We start from the raw sequence: 19,437 nt of genomic DNA on the forward strand, positions 1-19,437 counted from the left end.
TACTGGGAACATAAACCTTTCTTCAGTACTTTTTGATTTTGTGTTCAATAAATAGCTGATATAATGAAGCGTCCTCATAGGGTGGGAGGGAATCAGGAAGGCAAGTCTCCAGGCTGTCGACTTCACAAGTTCAGGTGGCGTTGCCAGATGACACGTACGCAGAAAATCAGGATGCCCAGCAGGATTTTTTCTTGCTAAGACCTGACAATTTTTTGGCTCCCAGTCAGCTGGGATGGAGCACAGCTACTTCAAGAGCTTTCTTGGTGTCCTGCGGTGACCCGCGCCAGCTGTGGCAGCTGCAGGCGCTCAGGACTCTGCTGCCTGCTGGAGCTGGGCTGCACGTTGCCAGATGAATGCCTGGAGAATTTGGGCTTCTAACACGGTTCTGGGACAAAGGCAGGGCTGTTGCAGTTTTATGAGCACAGCAGTTGTTTTATCTCATGAAGGTGATATAAAGAAGGGCAGTGCTCTGTGAAATACTAATAGCAACTTGGGGAAACTGATATAAGAAATTGTCCATGTTTTTGATGTCTCCGCTTAGAGGTAAATGTTTGTTCTGAAGCTGCTGCAGTTACTTAAAAAGCAATTAAGAATCCAAATCCATGCCCATTTATCAAAGCTCCTACACAGCATTTTTCACCAGTCTTAGATTTTCCAGCGTTGGCAACATTAGAAGTTAGAATCACATTTGGTTTGATGTGCCTGGCTATGTTTGGGACGTGCCTACATAACATCTGATAGAATGTAGTCACCATTTTGTGACGTTTTACCTTAAACAAAGGAAAGCATTAATATTACAGTCAGATGACAGAAAGGACAAAGTAACTGCTGGCAAGCAGCTAAGTTCAGGATTGATATAATTGCCAAATGTTTCCACGTGAAATGAGCATAACTTCCTAAGATTATTTAATGGACTTTGCCTGCTTCGGTTTCATTCAGAAATTGATTGATCTGGTTTTTTTGTGTCTTCATACGTTTCTCCATCGCCCTATAGAGAAAAATCGGAGAAGCGGTGCCTAAACCCCACAACACCTTCTTCAGTTACCAGCAGCGGTGTGGCGAGGGTTCCCCCTACAACGCACGTAGGGCCTATCCAGAGTATTCGTGGCAACCATGCTGCAGGTAAGAAAGGAGCAGAGCACAGTGCCGTGCTCGCAGGGCTCAATATGTACTTGTACAAGAGCAAGCTCATCCTCTTCCTGCTTTTCCACCAACCTGTCGTAAGCTTTGTCTTCCAAAAGGCCATTGGCTTAACAGGGAGCAATCAAAAGGTGCAATTTCTGTGTATGTGGACTGCAAGAAAAATTATTTGTCCCTTCATGGCCTCCATGTGAATGGCCAGCTGTGCTGGTCAGCGACTGTTAACGCCTCCAGACTCCTGCTTCATAGGCAGTGCCTGTCTCTGTAAATCTTGAGCACCTTTATATGTTAGCTGATGTTGCAAGACAATTCTAACCAGGTCGTGCCAAGCAGGTCTTACCGTTCTCGTTTGCATTCCCTGATCGCTCACGCCCGCTTTATCCGCAGAGCTGCGGGTGGACGTGGATCAGCCAGCCCACCCGCTGCCCCGGGAAGGCAGCTCGTCCGAATACTCCAGCTCTTCTTCCAGCCCCATGGGGATCCAGACAAGGGAAGAGAGCTCAGACAGCGCCGAGGAGAACGAGAGACGTAAGCAGAAACAGCCAGGGAGGGTGCTTGTGTTGGCCAGCTTGGGCTAGTGAAGCAGTTGTATTTATAGACCCAATATTTTCTGTCCCTAGGTTTAGAGATTCACTTAGATGGTTCAGAAAAGGAGAAGCCCGTCATGTTACTGAATCATTTCACTTCGAGTTCGGCCAGACCCACTGCTCAGGTCTTACCAGTGCAAAATGATGCAGGCTCCAATCCGTCCGGTCACCATCCTCTGCCAATGCAAATGATGTCAGCGGCCTCTTCTCATATCACCCCCATTCGGATGCTGAATTCAGTGCATAAATCAGAGCGTGGCAATGCAGACATGAAGCTGCTTTCATCGTCTATGCATTCACTTTTATCTTTAGAAGAAAGGAATAAAGTCTCTCCTGGACCGAGAGGCAGCATAAAAATGGAAAAGAGCTTTGGGAATACAGTAGTGGATGTAATGGCTGCGTCTTCTCCCCATCAGCCCTTGCAAGTGCTTTCCGGGGCTGCTGAGAACAGCTCACCCACGTCTACCATTAACTTCGGTCCTCGAACCAAAGTCGTACACGCTTCGACTCTGGACAGAGTGATAAAAACAGCTCAGCAGCCAGGATTAATAGTAGAAACGAGTACTGCTGCCACGGTAACATCCAGCACAGTCTTCCACGTGGCTCGTCCACCCATCAAACTCCTGGTGTCTTCTTCTGTTCCTACCGATTCTGCCATTGCCGGACAGACTTCCTGCTCCAGTAATATGCAAATAACGGTGTCCCCTGCAATAATAAATCCCCGGACTGCTCTGTACACAGCCAACACCAAAGTTGCCTTTTCTGCAATGAGCAGCGTGCCAGTGGCGCCGATGCAAGGCAGCTTCTGCGCAAACAGCAACGCGGCCTCGTCCAGCAGCCACCCCTCCACGTCATTTGCAACCATGGCCAATTTGCCCAGCTGCCCTGCGCCCAGCTCCAGCCCCACGCTCTCGTCTGTTGCCGAGAACAACTTCTACAGCAGCAGCAGCAGCAGCAGCAGTAGCAGCAGCAGCAGCAGCAGCGGATCTGCAGGGAGCATCCCGGTACCAAACCAGAACCACCACCACCATCACCACCAGCAGCAGCAGCCGCAGCCGCCGGGGTGCATGGTGTGCAGCTCCTGCGGGTGCAGCGGGAACTGCGGTTCGAGCGGCATGACCGTCAGCTACGCTAACTATTTTCAGCACCCGTTTTCGGGCCCTTCCATGTTTACTTTCCCATTTCTGCCCTTCAACCCTTTGTGTAGTAACGGCTACATCAACACGCAGCAGTACAACAGCAGCACGACCTTCCCCGTGGTGCACACCGCGTACAACAGCGGGATAGCGCCGGACTCCGTGATGACCGGGCAGTCGACGTTTGCGGTACCGCCGATGCAGAACTTTATGGCAGGGACGGCAGGGGTCTATCAGGCACAGGGAATGATGGGGAACAGCAACGGTTCCAGTCACAAAAAAAATGGGAATCTCTCCTGTTACAACTGTGGGGCCAGCGGGCACAGAGCTCAGGACTGCAAACAGCCTCCGATGGACTTCAATCGACAAGGTAACAGCGGGCGGAGGGGTGGCACAGGACGCAGCTCCCACGTCGAGCACGGGGTCTTGCTAAGGGAAGGGGAGCCACTGCCTCCCCAAGGCACGAGGAAGCGTGGTGGCGGTGCCGTATCCTCCTTCAGTTTGCACCTACTTGCATAAAAAAGCCTTGTTGAGCTGCATTCGAAGCGGTGGAGCACACGCTGAGAGAAGGAAGGTGTTTGTGTTGACAGGTGGCAGCAGAATTGTTGGTGCTGCTTGCACCTTGTAATCCAGGTCATTTTGGTTAGAATTTCAGGTTCCCCGGCAAGTTTACAAACTGAACATCCCTGTTCCCTCTTTCCCTTCTTCCCAAAGCAGTTACATAAACGAGGGATTACTGTTCAGGTCCTTTGGAAAGGTCCCCCGTAGGAGTTTGTAGCTCTATTTATTTTGTATGGCCTGTTGCTTACGTGGTTCTCCTGCAGAGGTTTGAAATCCTGAATTCTGGGTGGGAAACAACTGAGAGAGAAATGTTAATTTACCGAGAGCACTTTGCAGCCCCATTTTTCTTTGTTCTTTTGGTTGGGTCATTGTTTTGAAAGCATTTTCATGTGATACAAACTTAAACGTTAAATATGAACTTTGACTGGAGCAAACAGCACCGAAGTGCTGTATTTTACACCGTGTCTTGTCCATAGCAAACGTCCGCATTAGTTTTTATACAGTGCAGGCGAGACCTCAAATATTTGATCATTATAAATTAACAAGTGACTGATTTTGAGGCAGCAATTACCAGCAGTGCAAAAATGTAAATAATGCATGGAGTTTCTGTGTCTAATATTTTGATAATGGCTGATGGGGAAGAAGCGACACTGACTCAGGCAATCCGAACTGAGCAGAGATGTAGTCTGCTGTCTTTTAAAGCTGCATTTCATTGAATTGACCAGATTTAAACTATTTTTGCCATCCAAACTAATTTTCGCCAGCCCTAAAACTACACCTAAGCCAGCAGGTTTTACTGTGTAAAGCCGTGCGTTGAATTTCATTTCTGTTGGGTGCAGACACGTGCTGGTTGGTCTTTTCTGCAGCATCACAGGGGTGCTGCAAACTGGCGTGATGCTGTAATACTGTGTTAAAAATCTAATAAGAAGCAGGTTCTTTTAGAAAGTTCTGAGGTGTGACTGGAGTGAAAAGCTTCATGTTGTCTAATTTTTCTGTTTCCTCTCCCCCAGGTACTTTTAGGCTGAAATACGCTCCTCCCTCTGAAAGCCTGGACTCCACAGACTGACATTTTATCTGGCAAGAAAATACTGTAAGCCATGGAGATATAAGGAGACTGAAACACAAAACTGAGACGTCCAGTTGCTGTTAAGCTTAATGTATTTTTTAATCCAAAGGTGCTTTACTTTATTAGACTAGGTAGAAAATCTAGCTTAGGGGTGCATCGAACCCATATTTGATTGCCAAATTCATGCTTGGATCTTGCTGTTGGAACTTCTGACTACGTGTCATAGGACCGATGCGTACTGGATGGATGGTGGAGCTGGCCAGCTGCATTTTCTGTTGCAAGTACAACAACCTATGTACTTTTTTTGCTGGAGAATGTTGCCATACGTGGACTTTCTGAGGTGAAACGTCAAACTCCAGGGCAGCTACATTCTGAAGTGGAAGCTGGAGGCGGAAGGTAGGAGTGGCCGTTCGCCAGAAGGACTTTGGCACCCCTGGGCTAGGTAAAATGTCTACTTTTTTTCAAAAGTGATCAGGCACTAATCTCTGGGATTTTTAAGGATTGCACTACAGAAGAATGTAAAACTCTTCAAGCTTTCTGCACTTTTAGCAGACAGTGTCACTCTGAGACCAGTGCAAGAGGCAAAGAAGTTCCAACTTTTAAAAATTGGCACCAGCAGGCTATGTGGCTTAAACTACACAATACAAATCTTAAGTAAGTCTCTCCTTCCCCTTCCAAAAGAACACACGCAGCAGTTTGGGTTCCTTCTGGAAACAAACTTGTACTTCATTGTCTCACTTATTGCTAGGTAGTGCTGGGTTCCCAGCAGTGGAATAAGCTTAGTTTCCAAGGGTCCAAGTCCCAGAGACTCCAGAGTCATAAAGGCTTCAAGGATATTTTCCTGTAATACACAAAACAACCTTTACGTCCTGTTACTGTATATAGGTCTCTTTCACAGAAACCTTATTATTCTGCTTTTGTAAATGAATTTTAAACCATCCTAAAAAAAAAAAAAGGAACTCTGGCAGCAGAGTTTGTAAGCTTTTGCTTTACTTTATATAAAACAAAACCTTTGACTCCTACCCCGAGGCTTTTGCTACAGGATTCAGAAGTGGTAGAAGTCAAACATGTAAAAGGTAGTAAACTTCATTATTATCAAGACTTTGAAGGATTTATTGTCAGCCTCCTTCGTTGCAATAGATTGTAGATGACTAGCTTTGGTGTTAACTACTTAGCGTACATAATTTGTGGGTGACAAATCTAAATTAGGACTTGAGAGGAAGCCAAACAAATCCTGAACTGCTAATTTGAAACAGTTTGGTCCTGTCGTGTTGAAAGGAGATACTAATCCTCGTGGCTCACCCGAGGAATTTGACACCATTAAATGGGTGAGGCCTTCTCTTGAAAATGTCTGACATAGAGATATTTGCATACTGTAATTTGGAAGACACCTTTAAAGTCTGAAGCCTTGTTTACACTTGGAGGTATTCCTTACACCAGTTCACACCAGGATGAGTAGTATCCGTGGTGGGGCAGGTGACTTTCGCTGGAAAGCGAGGGAAGCCCTGTCCGTGCAGAGCTGCTCAGAGACCGGCCCTTAGCGAGGAACCAGCCGTGTGAGGGGGCTGACAGTCGAGACTTTCCTGGAGCACGTGAATAGGGAGGATGTTCCGGGCCACCCCCAGTCCTGCTTTCTGAGCGAGGACCGAGGAGGTGAGCAATGCCAGCGGGGCCAGAGTGAGAAATGAGCATCCCCAGAGAGGCGCCGCGAGGTGGGATGGCAAAAACCCAAGCTCAGCGCAGGCAGCTGCCTGCAGCTCGCACCGCTTTTGGCTTCACGGAAACCAAAGTCTCAATTTGCATAACGTTTGGTTTAAAAAAAATATATATTTCTTATTCCTATGCAATGAAAACGAACCAGATTTGTGTGTTCTCAGCCCAGCTCACACTACACGCAGTGCTGCACACACCACTGGGATGCTTCTGTTGGCTCTGCCTGCTTTTCGAGGTTACCTGCATTGTAACGAGCAACCTTCAGACCTACAACACTAAAGTGATGAAAACTGACAATGCAATTTACTTTGCCTTAATGAGCTTGAGACAATGGTAGGAACAATCTGTCATACTGCATTACGCTGAGGGAAACGTGCAGTTTTCACTGACAATGTTTACTATTTACAGCTTTGAGGGTCTCTCCAGTGGCCTGGAACATGTGCTGAAAGCCAAACCTTAACATTTTTTTCACTTTTTTTAAAACAATATTTTAAAACTGAATTGTATTTAAATAATCTGTGTTTCAACACACATGCAAGTGTTAAAAACCCTCTCGAAACAGCAAAAATCAACAGCAAAAAAAAAAAATTCTGTACCAGTTGCATTTTAATGCCCAAGGCTGGGAACATAGTCTTGTCTAATACTCTTCACAGAGTTGAAACCATAACAAAAGGACTATAAAACTGAACTTCTATCCAGCAAACTGTTTCATTCCTATCTTCAGAGCTTTCTTTGGGATTGTTTCCTTTGTGTAAAGTTAAGGCTGATGTTTCTTAAAGTGCTTACGTGTACTTTTAGGTAACGTTCTTAAATGGTGAAGTCTGATTTTAGAGTACGTTCAAATTCAGAAGTCTTGAGTACCTTAAAGCAACGTGAGTGTAATAGAGAAATGTTAGACGAGCCAGCACCAGTTAACGAGCCTTCCCTAAATCACAGCGAGTTGCGGCTTCTGATCTGCCAGCAAACGCTGTCCGCTTTGTACCAAGAACAACCAAAGTTGGTAAGTCTGAACAGAGCACTTTAGTTCCATAAAATAATCCTTAATCTGTTTTTAAGAGGCCCAAATCCATCTCCCCACCCCATGCCCCGAAAAGTACGGCAGCTCATTTTAGAGTAGTAGTTCCAGCTTCACTGGCTCAAAGAATCCAGTTCTTAAAACCTATTTTTGTATATTGAAAGATGGAGATTTCAAAGTATGCTATTTATTCCTATCTTTGTCCTGAAAGTATAAAAAGAATTAGTTCTCAAAATGGATTTCACTGTGGAATAGAAATGATTTTAAGCGTAAGGCGGAAGGGAATCCCGAGTCCTCTCCCTGCAGGGGCACGGAGAAGTTGGTGATGAGCCTTCCCTCCGGGGGAGCGAGGGACTTGCCGTGCGTTTTCAGATGTGTTTTCCTCTGGGGAGTGTTGGTGGTGGAAAGAATAGAAATAGAATGGAATTTCCAGCATACTCCTTGCACTGGCAGTCTCCGAGTTAAGCATTAATAAATATGTCATGTCCAATGCCGAACAGTAGGAGAGTGAAGGAGGAAGACTCATTTTAGCAAGCAAGGTATGGATCATATTTTCCGTAACATTTGTACTTCAAACAACACGTCACGCTTCACTTTTTGTGAAACATTTTCAATGGTCTGCATACCAGGGTCATTAAATCTTAGCAAATTAAGTGGCAGATGTCCAGTAGCGGTCTAACACTAGAGCTTTACCATTACCCCAAATTCAGTTTCATGCTATTTCTCGCTGGCAAGCTTCAGGGGCAAGGTACTCAAAAAAAAAAAAAAACAACCTGTAGTCAGTGGTATTTGGCATAGCAACACCCCTTCCCAAAATGAAAATGACATCACCCAGAACCCCTGCCCGTGGGTTAGCTGGCTATTTTTAGTGTCATCAGATCCAAAGAAAGTTTATTGGCGGTCACGGACGCTCAGAGCTGTGGATTTGCGATAGCCCAGAAGGCCTGTCGAGTGCGATGGATGCAGGCAGATCTGGACCGAAGCCGATCTAACGGGGCACTGGCAAGAGTCGAGAAACTTTTGCTGGCTGAGGCCACGGTAACCCCAACCACCCCCCGCCCCCTCAATCTGTTGCGATAAACCCTTGGAACTACCTGTTTGCTCTCTTAAATTCTCCTGACATAAGCAAGAAACGTGTTGGTACCGATGCAGAAAGCAAATCCTGTGTGTTTTCAAGTGCAGATTAACAGCTTCTCTTGGACATAACTTTCCACTAGGAATGAAGGAAACTCCTGCTCCCATTTGAGCCATTTCTTTTACTTTGGTCAATTCTAGTATTACAAATTGTGCATGTAACTTTATAAATATTTTAAATAGTTTTGTAAATATTTAATATTCAGCTAATTTGATTTTGAATTGTAAATGTCAAGTATTCTGGTATTGGGATTTTTATGTTTTATTATACTTTGTTAAAAGTAAAATTGTACATTTTTAGAATGTTTTTATCTGAGTAAATTTAATGTATGGAAAATAAAGAGTTAAACAGAATCCCTCCTTTTTTTTTTTTTTTTCTCCTTTAAATGGGCTCCATCTCTTTGGGGGCTCCTCCAGCTTGGCAGTTACCAGGGTCTTTTTTTATTCCATTAACTTCTGCTGTCTCTCCACCCCCAGACATCTGGCTGTGAATCATAAATCCATTACAGCGCTCGTAATCGCTCTCCTCGAGTTGATGCAGCTCCCGGCTGAGCCAGGGCAGCCAAGATCCTTGGAACCATTTGCAGAGATGAGGGAGGTGGGGAAGAGCAGAAACAGATGCTGGGGGGGGGGTATGGAAACGCCCCCATGCAGCCTCTCCCCCTTCCCTAACTGCTTTATGGGGTCATCCCACCTGCAATGCCTCCTTCCAGAGGGTGCAAACTCCCAGGGTTGTTACTGATGATCTTTATTAAAAGGCTTCAGGATGAGTGTGAGCGTTGTCAGCAGGACATGGAGTGAGCCCTGTGCATCTGAAATGGGCAGAATTAGACCCCTGCCCTTCCCAGCAGGCAGATTCGAGAAAGGTGACTACAAAAAAACCACGCAAGCCATAATTAAGTTGGGATGTAATCCATCCGTATCAGCACTGTATTAATTTTAAAAAAGCAACATTTGTACAGGAATATCAGTCAATCACGTTGTAATTACAAGTATGGTTTGTCAGTTATGAGTTAAACAATTCCTTACACAAACAAAAACTAAACATAGAACAAGCTGCATTTAAAAGTTTACGCCGGAATAAAAACACAAAGAACGTTAAAAAATTTGAAGTAAGCATCGTGAACAAGATTCATGCAAAGAGGTGTAGCTAGGTACAAATTGTACACCTTATTGAGCTAGAGTGCCAGGACGCAGTAGTATTGCTTCTTTTTCCCCCATTATAGTAAGTTAGCTTCCAGTAACAGATGTAGTTAGTTCACAGACACATAATATACAAGAGTAATCTCATCCTGCAACACTTCACTTGACAAGGACTCTAGAGGAAAACACAGGTCCTACCAGACACCTTTCCTCTGCACAGGCTGCCTCCCTGCTCAGGGCAGGGGTGACACCAAGCTTTTCCATACCCCATGCAAGTGGCAGGAGACTTCAGCGATGGTAAAAAATAAAATCATTTGTTCGCCAAATCTCAACAGCAACTCCCGGACGTCAAAAAAACGCTGTTAGGAGCAGAACTCCCTGACCCCGCCGGCGGTAACATGCAAAACAAGTGACAGACTGGCTAGGCAGTAAGGGTTCGTCATTCCAGGAGCACGTCTGAGTCCAATGTCGGGCTGGAGGGTGTAAAACAGCCGTTGGCCTGCTCCCGACAGAGGCCTGATAACCGCAGCGACGCCGCTGAGCGGATGGAGAAGGCGAGGCCGGGCGGCGCTCCCGGGGCCGTGAGCGTTGCAGGCGCTGCTCGCTTCTCACCCGGCCTCAGCCCGCTCTGCCCGTGCTGGCTCCCTTGGCTCCCTTCTCCCCGCACGCTCTGCGGGGCGAGGGAACGGCAAGCCGTCGGGCTAGGGGGGGTGGTCTTTCGGAAGCAAGCCCCTATGGACATACAGTGTCTCACGGAACACACAGGCATTGGAACTTCATAACAGACTGGAGTTTATTTCAACGTTACCTGTCCAGGTGGGTATTTTTTACAGTTAACACTTCCTAAAACTACAATAAAGCTGTGGTGTTTGGTATGAGTTATTTCAGAAACCGGCACCGTTCCTAAGTCGGCAGTGCCAAAAGAACGGGAGACAAAAAGAGTTGTACTCCCCCGGCTCACCCCAAGCACTTGCCTTAACGCACTGCAGCACTGACACCGGCCTCATCGAGCTGCAGAAGACAAAGCTTTGGAACGTTAAAACATACTTGCTCTCATTAGAAGCCTTCCCATTAAAAAAAAAAAAAAAAGAAAAAAAAAGATATAGCTTTACGGAATCACGGGGAGATTCTCCAGAAAACTGTCACACGAAACACTTCAGCTCCTCACTGGTGCCTGTTTGCTTGTTAAAGTCAATCGAGTGTCCCTTTATTTGCAATTGTCACATGCACAATTGGGTTCCATTCAGAGAGTCCAGAAATGTAAATGTGCCTGTGTGGAATATTACAGCAGGTTTCAAAGCTGGAGGTGCTCGTCTGCACTGTTTAATAGTCACAAACAAGGCAAGGTAAGATAAGACACCTGCTAAAGCAAGACTATGCTAAGGTACTGAGAGCGTAGGTGACATCCGTTTCTTTCCCTGGGGTGTGTGTGGGGAGGAGTGGGGGTGATGGCCAAGTTTAAACCGAGATCCTAGGCTAGAAGCCGCTCGCGTGTCCTAAACGGAAGATTGCACTCCGAAAGTCTCCTGAGAGGCGTACACCATGTACAGGAACCCGTCCTCGTCCTTCTCGCTCTCGTACACCTCGGATATGGGCGTGGAAACGCTCACCATGCTGTGTCCGTTCACCAGGAGGAAGAACGCCTGGTTGGAGTTCAGCTGCAGGCGTCGCCTGTGAGGGGGAGGCCGGGGGAAAGGGGGTGCACAGAGGTGGTTACGTGTTCCCCCGCACGTGAGCGGAAGCATTAGGGCAGACGGCAAAACAAAGCCCTCCGCCACCGACAGCAGTGGGATGTCCCCACCCAGAGCTGCCCTGCCCTCACCGAAGGCATTCGGTTCCCACCCCAGAGCTGCGTTAAATTCACCTACCAAGTCCGGTCAAACACATCCCGTGACAAAAACCCCTATTGCACCGCAACAGAAGGGCAGTAAAGGAACAGGGAGAGGTGCTCCCCGCCAGCACGGCGCTGGGGCGGCGGCAGCAGCAGCCCTGTGCACCCAGCAAACATGCACGGCCCGCGGGACCTCCGGCTTGCTGCTTTGCTCGATGGCATCCCGCTGGAAATGCAAACCCAGGCTGACCTTGGGGATGCAGGCACACGCTGGGGGCAGGGCTGGCAGGGCCCGTACCTTTTAAACTTGCTTTGTCGCCAGCTCTGTGAGAGCTCCGTTTAACCTTTGAAGCCTCTTGCTCCCCCCCAGGCTTCCTCCCAGGAGGAGAAGCACAGGAAGGGCAGAGAGCGACAGCTTTCCAGCTCGTTTGTCCTGAGACACGGGAGCTGGGGAGTTCTGCCGAACTTCCTGCTGCAGTCAGGCTTGTAGAGGGGCTCGCCTACTGCTTCACGCACCAAGCACGCAATAGGAACTCAGATGTGTGGAAGCGCAACCAAGGAAATAAGAACTGCAGACGAGCAGAGCGTCCCCGCCGCTTCTGCTCGCCGCGGAGGGGTGGCAGCAGCAGCTGGGGACGAGAATTTTGCTGCAGCCTCGCAGCCACAGCCCTGGGAAGGAGCCTCCCACATCACCCCGGAGGCAGCAGACAGAGCAGGAGCAGTTACCTGAGGCGTGGGGAGGACAGGCCCACGCGGCTCGCTGGCTTTGCTACAAACAAGGAGCTGGCTGAGGATCAAGTCCAGCTAGCACCAAGTCATCCATTAACAAAGCCAAAGGAAAAAGGCGGGGAAAATCCTGCACCTTGCTGTTAAACCCCTGGCCTGGGGCCTTCATCAGAACTTTGGGATCACCTGGTTCCTACTTCCGAAGCCCCATCTCGCTTTCTGACTCCTTCAAGAGCCGGGATTTGCTCGAGACAGTTTCTGTAGAAGCCTCCAAGGCAGGAATTGTTTGGACACGTGGGACAACAGTCAGTTTCTACAGCTTGTGTCCTGAAAGAACCTGCTGCACCGTGACCAACGAAAAGCAAACACCGGTTTGCTGCTAGCTTCCAGGTTTACCACTTGAGGACTCTCACTAATCAAACATTCCTTCCTGACACTAAGCCAGAACTGCACTTCTAACAGAATTCCTGACCACACAACTTCTACTCAAGGCTTATCTCCCCTCTGCCTTTTCTTGTAAGCAAAACTCAAGCAGCAGCGTGGAGCAAGTCTGTGCAAACAGCTGGGCCGCGATGACACCCGTCTGAACACGGGCTTTTTGGGCCCGAACTCTGTCACTGAGGGAAACCTCATTTCACAGTCAAAGGATGCCAACACCAACCCTAAGCAGCAGCTCAGAGCCCTGGCAGGGAGCCCAAACTCCCCCTCCAGTGGTGGGGAGAGGCAGGCACTCCAGAGAGAGACTCCCAGGCAGAACACCGAGAAGGCAGCCCGAAATAGGCAAGCAGGAAGCACTGGGGCCCTGGAGCAGAAGCACCCACGTTAGATGGGGATTCGCAGCCCCGGACTCCCTCCTGCAGCGCTGGGAAGCAGTTATTTCTCTCCAAAGCAAACTTAGCAGCTCAACTCTTTTTAGAGTTTTTCCCCAGCAATGCCAAAGGGAGCGCACGTTCCCATGAATTTGTCCTAGTGGTGGTGCAAGCGCTTGGTTAGGTAAGTTTTCCGTTTAAAGGGTTCCCAAATTCACACACCAGGTGGGGAATTAACAGAGAATCACCACCTTAATGTGACACAATGTACACCGAAATCACAGCATACTACCTGATAATTTTGATTAGCTCGCTCATGTTGACATGATCTGGCACCAGGAACTTGGTCTTATCCAAAACTGGAAGCTGCTTCTCCCCCTTGTACCTTTCAATGATCACCTGAAGAGAAACAAAAAGAAAGGAGCGCAAGATGTGACAGGCGGAAACAGTGCCAGGTCCCCTCATTTCCACCCCCCATGTTAAACACAGCAAAGTAACGTAATACTGGTTAGATTCCACTTCATTTGTGAATGCAACATCTCAAATCCGAAAAGGAAAAGTGACAATTATTGTCACCTGCACCTCTGTCTGCAAGAGTCGCTGCAGGAACAGGGAACAGACAGGGATTTAACAGCACACATTCACAACTTCAGCGCAGTTTTAGAACAGTTCCCTCGCTGGAATCATTTAATCTAGCCCTGAACACCCCAGCAGCAAGGAAACCCAAGAAAAGATAAAGCACGCTTCCCTCTAGCATATTTCAGGAGCTTGGACTGCTACCTAGGTCCGCAGCCTCCTGCAGTCTTCGCTCCAAGTCCCCCAGTTTCTCCTGACAAACAGCCTATCTCTTCTAAGAACCTCAGCTCCAGATTAGCACGCTTTGCTGCTCACCTTCCCCGGTTTCTCCACTGCATGAAACAAAGCTACTTTTGAAGGGCATAAAGCCTCAAAGGAGATAATTTCCTCCTCGTAATCTCAAGGCAGCGTGCTTAGGAGCCAGTAATTCTGTCAGGGTTGTTAGGTAGTAACTACTTAATTCATGAGGAAATCGTTGATCTGCCAATTTAAGCAGCACCCTGCCCAGCAACTGCCTACAGCTCTTGCTTTTAAGGAATGATCTCAGAATTCACGCACCCCCGTTTCCACAGCTGTGGGGATTTTGTTGCTTTTAAATCGAGGGCAGCTACGTGACACCATTCACTTGGATCGCTCCCATGCTCACGGGGTCTGGCTGTGTTGATATTCCAAAGCTGCACAGGTGAAGAGACATCAAGCCAATTTAATTACCTCAGGGAGAAGGCTTTCTTACATCGGTTTAAATAAATACTGGCTACTTCTGGAAAAATATTCTCTGTTTTTAATGAGGTAGACCAGAAACAACGGATATTTGCAACAGCAGAATGGAAGATGGTAACAGCACAGGAGCGATTTACCTTCTAGCATGGCACTGCCATCTCAGCTCATCCAGAACTGCTACTGATAACGCAGCAGTGACCCAAGCTAGAACACGACCGGCAACCAGAAAGAGCCCCCAGGGACCCAAGCAGGCCCGTGCCACGGTTGCCAGCACGCATCACTGCCTCTCGAGCAAGTAGCTTAGGTACCTCTGAATTTTTACTAGTAGTACCTCCACGGCTGACCTAAAATGAGAGGTTTGCTGTAAATCAGCGGCTTTCCATGTGTGGTCACAGAGCTCGGGGACTACGGCTAAGCGATCTGTGAAAGGTGGATGAAAAAGCAATTTTCTGTCAGGAAAGAGATTTCTGCGAAAGGGCCTTTTGGGAAGGCTGCAGATTCCAGAAAAGTCAGAAAATCTCTGCTATAAAGTATTGCTTGTCCCCATGCCAAGCAGCATAGCAAAACGGCAGCAGTGGCTTAAAGATGAAGTAGCTCAATGCTAAAGTGAAGCCGAAAACTTTTCAGTTTATTTCATGCGGAGGCAGCAGCCACTTCTGTTAAAAACCTCGCGCTGGAACTGCTGCTTGCGAGTGGTTTGCTCCCTCCGAGTGGAAATTCTTCCCTCATCATCAGCCCTCAGCACTGAGAACCAAAGGTTAAGGCACCTGATTGACTCCTTTGCTCTGCCTCCCAAGATCTCCTAAACCCTTCCTAATTCCACCCGAAGTCTGTAAGGACAGCTACGTTTATTGTTTACTGTCACCCAGAGCCCACCAGCCGTGAAGAACTCATCAGCAACACATCACGAAGTTCCTTCCCTGAGGAGAAACAGCCACAGGCACCCAGGCTTGCTAGGGGCACCCAGCTGAAAGCAGCCCCACCGAAAAGGACCTGGGGATCCTGGTGGACACCAGGCTGAACAGGAGCCAGCAACGTGCCCTTGCTGCTAAGAAGGTTAACGGTGTTCTTGGCTGCTCTAGGCAAAGCACTGCCAGCAGGTCAGGAGAGGTGATGCTGCCCCGCTAATCACGGGGGCTGCGTCCAGCTCTGCGTCCCCCAATAGGGGGGACCCAGGGGTCCCTTCCAACCTCGACCCGCCTGTGATTCTGTGGTCCCCGCCTTTTGCTTCCTAGGATGCTTTCTTTGCATTTCTAACCTTGAGAATGTCATAAAATAAAAGAAAACAAAAAGTTTAAGCAGCGTTTGGAGCTGACCAGGTAAGGGCAAGTGAGAAGGTGAGGGCTGATCCCCTCCCTGAGGTGACCCAACAGTAGATGGAGGGGTTTGACAACACACAGCACTCCTGGAGACCTCCAAGCAAAGGCTCGCTTCTCTGCAGGCAAGCGTTTCAGTCTCCTTCTGTATAGTTTTGTGATGAAAGCCACATCAGTCTCTGAATCACTATGCATTTTTCTCGGTTAGCCTGTGCAGACTCTTCTTTCAGAGAAGAAAAATACATCCACTTCTGAGATAAGAAGAGCTGAACGCTCTGGAGAATCTCAGAGCTCGGTCTGGGCGTGGCTTTCTTTGAAACTGCAACAGGCAGCACAGGAAAGCTCCATTTCCTCCGGTCCCCAGCCAGCACCTTGCTATAGCGTGCTGCCTGATGGTTACTAGCCTGAGAATGCTCCTGAAATCCAGGCCTAACAAACCTGAGCAGCCAAATGGTAATTTGGACATATCAGGACAGCTCTTTTATAGGTTTTAACCAGGAAAAAAACAAAACAAAACAAAACAAAAACACATAAGGCCAGAAACTGAAGTGACAAGAATGAGACTTACCGGTATTTTAGTAGGATGCTGTTCTCGAATCAGTCGTACATCTTCAACTCTTTGCTCTGGAAGAGATTAAAAAAAAAAAAAAAGGCTGTTCAAATATCCACATTTAATGCTGTTATTAATTTATTTCTCAAGCACTGAAGACAGGAGCTGCAAGTTAGTAAAGGCCACAGAAGTAAAATCAGGAAAAGCAGTTTTCAAATGGCACAGCACCATCGAAAGCAAAACCTCTCCTTTGACAGGTGATACTTTGCTCTTTATCCCAAGATGTCAACCACTGGACGCATGCTGGCTGGGTCTCCTAGAAAGCGTTACAGGAGATGGATCCCCCCACATCCCTCATTTTCTGCCCACTAAAGCAGCCACAATCTCATAAATTTATGGCATCGGGTTACACCACCCAAGCTAATGACTAAATATCCTGTGTTATTTCTGCAAGATCCCAGAAGAGGAAGTTGTCAACAATTAAAATTTGAGACCTAAGCCTCGCTGAAGCCGGGCAGCATCAGCTTACACTGTACGTTCTAGTATTACCGAATTACAGTTTTCTATTTTGATTATGCTGCACGCATTGTTGCAGAAGCCGTTGGTGGATTCTTGTGTACCTAGACATTTCACTGCTATCTGTGCCAGTTTTCGGGATAAAGTTCACCTCCCCTCAGACATAAATATAATAGTACAGATATTATAAACCAGGCTAAAGTACAACTCGGAGCCAAAGTAAACAGACGCACTTGCTTTTAGAGGCAGTTGCATCTGCTTCCACCCTACTTTCAGATTCAGTGAACTCAATTTTAACCTCTGCAGTTCTTCTCAAGAGCGCTGGGGCTTTCCAGGCCATCTTATAACCATCTCTCAGGGTGATGATTTGGCGTTGCATCACAGGCTGACCACAGCCGACACGGAGCTGGGGAGAGGTGCTGCTCACGGGAGAGGAAGCACGGTGGCATGCTGCCTGCCCCGTCACTCCGCTCTCCATTAGCCCACATTAAGTCCGTGCGCCTTTTACGAGCCCAGCGAGGAAATGCAGCTCACGTGAATCACGGTTTTAGGCTGGGCGTGAATCAAGCAGAACTAAGGCAACTAGTATGCGAAGCCTTCAACAGAGCGAGGAGGCTCCACAGCCATCCCCACGCGCTGCCTGCTGCTCCGGGCCCTACGCACCAAGGCGACTTCAAGGCTCCACACCTCAGAGCCCAAGCCACACACTCCAGAGAGCAGCGTTAATACTCAAAGGGCAGGATACTAGCTAATTAAAGTCCTTTTTTAAGATTAAAATAACCAGAAACACAGGAGGCACGTGGGGTGAATGAGACCAGCCATCAAGGCAGCAGGCGCGGAGGAGCTGGGCTGACTTTTCAGCTGGAACAATTTGTCGTGGCAATGTTATTCAGCACAGCTCCTTGAAGCAGGGGAAGCATAAACCCAGAGCTAGGCAAATCGCTGAGATTATTGTATATGGCGTGTTCAAACTCAGGCTTCAGTCAGCCACAGATAAACACAGTTCTCTGACGACATTTGTTGCAGTGGCAACTGCTTGGCTGCCATCCTAGTTGAACTTAATACCTGCAGCAGAGGCTGTTGACAGGCGACGGGTCGAGAACAGTTTTGGAAGACTCCAAGAAAAGGGGCAGCTCAAACACAGGCTTGGCTAGGCCAAAATCCCGCCAGCTTCAAGGCAGGGAGCAGCTTACGTTTAATACAACAACAAAGGCAAGGGTGGGGAGGACAGAAAGCTGTCTTAAGCAGCTTGACTTCAACCCAGAGGCAAGAAGGAAAAGAAAATCTGGATCAATGACTTCCATCAATTCCATTTTGCGTACGGGGATTTTGTAGTTTGTGCAGGAACAGGTTACCTCGCCAGCCCTCGCCACCCGGCCGCGTTTCAGCCCACCTCGCCGACACACGGCCACCGAGCTCCTCAATCTCTCCGCTCCCACCCCGAGCGCGGAGAGGAGCCCTGGCACCGCTCTATCAAGGCTGTCCTTTCTAGAAAGGCACTAATCTCATTTCCCCAGCCATCATTACGCAGCTCTTTTCGACGCCTTGCTCGTTTCACCTCACGGAGCCCCGAGGAACACGCTCCAGCTCATCCCCGACTCCTCGGGCGGAGAACCCCACCGGCTGCGCTCCAAGCGGGGCCGGGGGCTCCTGTCAGGAAGGGGGCGGCAGGCCCGGGGGGGACCCCCAGCGCCCCGCGATGCCCCCCCGGCCCCCCACCGGCCGATCCCCGAGGAGACGGCGACCACCGGGCAGCCCCCGGCCCGGCTCCGGCCCGGCTCCCCCCGCCTCGCTCGCCCCCAGCCCCGGCCCAGCCCCTCCGCAGCGACGAGGCCCTGAGGGGGGCCGGGACGCCCGGTGGGCTCCGTTGGCTCCCCCCGCTCCCCCTCCCCGGGGCTCACCGAAGGTGCGGCGCTGCTTGAAGCTCTTCTCCGAGGGCATGGCGGCGGCGGCTCGGCCTCCGGCCCGGCGGCGGCTCCTGCGCGGCGGCGGCGGCGGCCAACTGCGAGTGCCGGCGCCCGCCCCCCGCCGCCGCCCCCAGCGCCACCGCCGTCAGCTGACGGGAGCGTCATGGCCGGGGCGGGCGCTGCCGGCGGCCGGGGAGCCGCAGCCGCCATCCTGAGTGTGGCGCAGCCCGCAAACGGCCCCGCGCAGCCGTGGAGCCGCGCTCGTGCACCCTCGGGGCACGCGGGTGCGGGGGGCTGAGGGGCCCGACATGTTGTGGCCGAGTGGCACATGGCTGTGGCTGCCTCAGTGCTCAGTCGTGTTTCCCCTCAGAGACACACCGCCATGGCTGCCTCAGAGCGGTTTGCCGTGTTGTTCCTCAGTGACACTGCTATGGCCACCTTAGAATGCCGTGACATGTTGTTCCTCAGTGACACGCTGCCATGGCCGCCTCGGAACGTACCGCCATGTTGTGCTTCAGTGACACTTTGCCGTGGCTGCCTCAGAGCACCCTGCCTTGTTTCCCTCAGAGACACACCGCCATGGCCACCTCAGTGCCCCACCATGGCTGCCTCAGAGCACCCCGCCATGTTCCCCCTCAGAGACACCCCGCCATGGCCACCTCAGAACACCTGGCCATGTTGTTCCTCAGTGACACGTTGCCATGGCTGCCTCAGAACACCCCACCATGTTGTTCCTCTGTGACACCCCACCATGGCCGCCTCAGAGTGCCCCGCCATGTTGTTCCCCAGCAACACACCACCATGTCCCCATTCGACTACACGCAGCCACAGAGACCTCAGGGTGTCCCACCATGTCCCCCCTCAGCGACACACCATCATGGCCACCTCAGAGTGTCCCCTCTCAGCAATGCGCAGCTGCAGCCACCTCGGAGGCAGTCAGCAATGTCTGTTTATCAAGGTAAGCACAGCATTTGCTTTCTCACAGCCCTCA

At 49.5% G+C, this 19,437-nt stretch overlaps 2 protein-coding genes across 3 annotated transcripts in view; one reads left to right on the top strand and one right to left on the bottom strand.

Moving 5' to 3' along the window:
* ZCCHC14 (zinc finger CCHC-type containing 14) overlaps nucleotides 1–9,497 on the top strand; it is a 53,735-nt gene extending 44,238 nt beyond the window's left edge. Inside the window, exons 10-13 of the mRNA XM_040571491.1 lie at nucleotides 995–1,122; nucleotides 1,528–1,668; nucleotides 1,761–3,233; nucleotides 4,435–9,497. Of these exons, the coding sequence (XP_040427425.1) occupies nucleotides 995–1,122; nucleotides 1,528–1,668; nucleotides 1,761–3,233; nucleotides 4,435–4,490 (1,798 nt within the window). The 3' untranslated portion in view covers nucleotides 4,491–9,497. The remainder of the gene's footprint in view (nucleotides 1–994; nucleotides 1,123–1,527; nucleotides 1,669–1,760; nucleotides 3,234–4,434) is intronic.
* Nucleotides 9,253–18,574, bottom strand: MAP1LC3B (microtubule associated protein 1 light chain 3 beta). Of its 2 annotated transcripts, none has more exons than XM_040571493.1 (4): nucleotides 18,441–18,574; nucleotides 16,042–16,097; nucleotides 13,154–13,260; nucleotides 9,253–11,166 (listed from the first exon to the last, which is right to left on the bottom strand). In XM_040571493.1, the coding sequence occupies exons 1-4, from the start codon at nucleotides 18,478–18,480 to the stop codon at nucleotides 10,992–10,994; spliced, it is 378 nt and encodes a 125-aa protein (XP_040427427.1). In that variant the 5' UTR covers nucleotides 18,481–18,574; the 3' UTR covers nucleotides 9,253–10,991. The 2 variants fall into 2 exon arrangements, with proteins under 2 accessions (XP_040427427.1, XP_040427428.1); XM_040571494.1 differs by lacking the exon at nucleotides 18,441–18,574 and adding an exon at nucleotides 16,773–17,029.
* Nucleotides 18,575–19,437: the final 863 nt, after the last annotated feature.

Source organism: Cygnus olor, chromosome 12 (genome assembly GCF_009769625.2).
Source record: "Cygnus olor isolate bCygOlo1 chromosome 12, bCygOlo1.pri.v2, whole genome shotgun sequence".
In the NCBI taxonomy this organism is placed as follows: Eukaryota; Metazoa; Chordata; class Aves; order Anseriformes; family Anatidae; genus Cygnus; species Cygnus olor.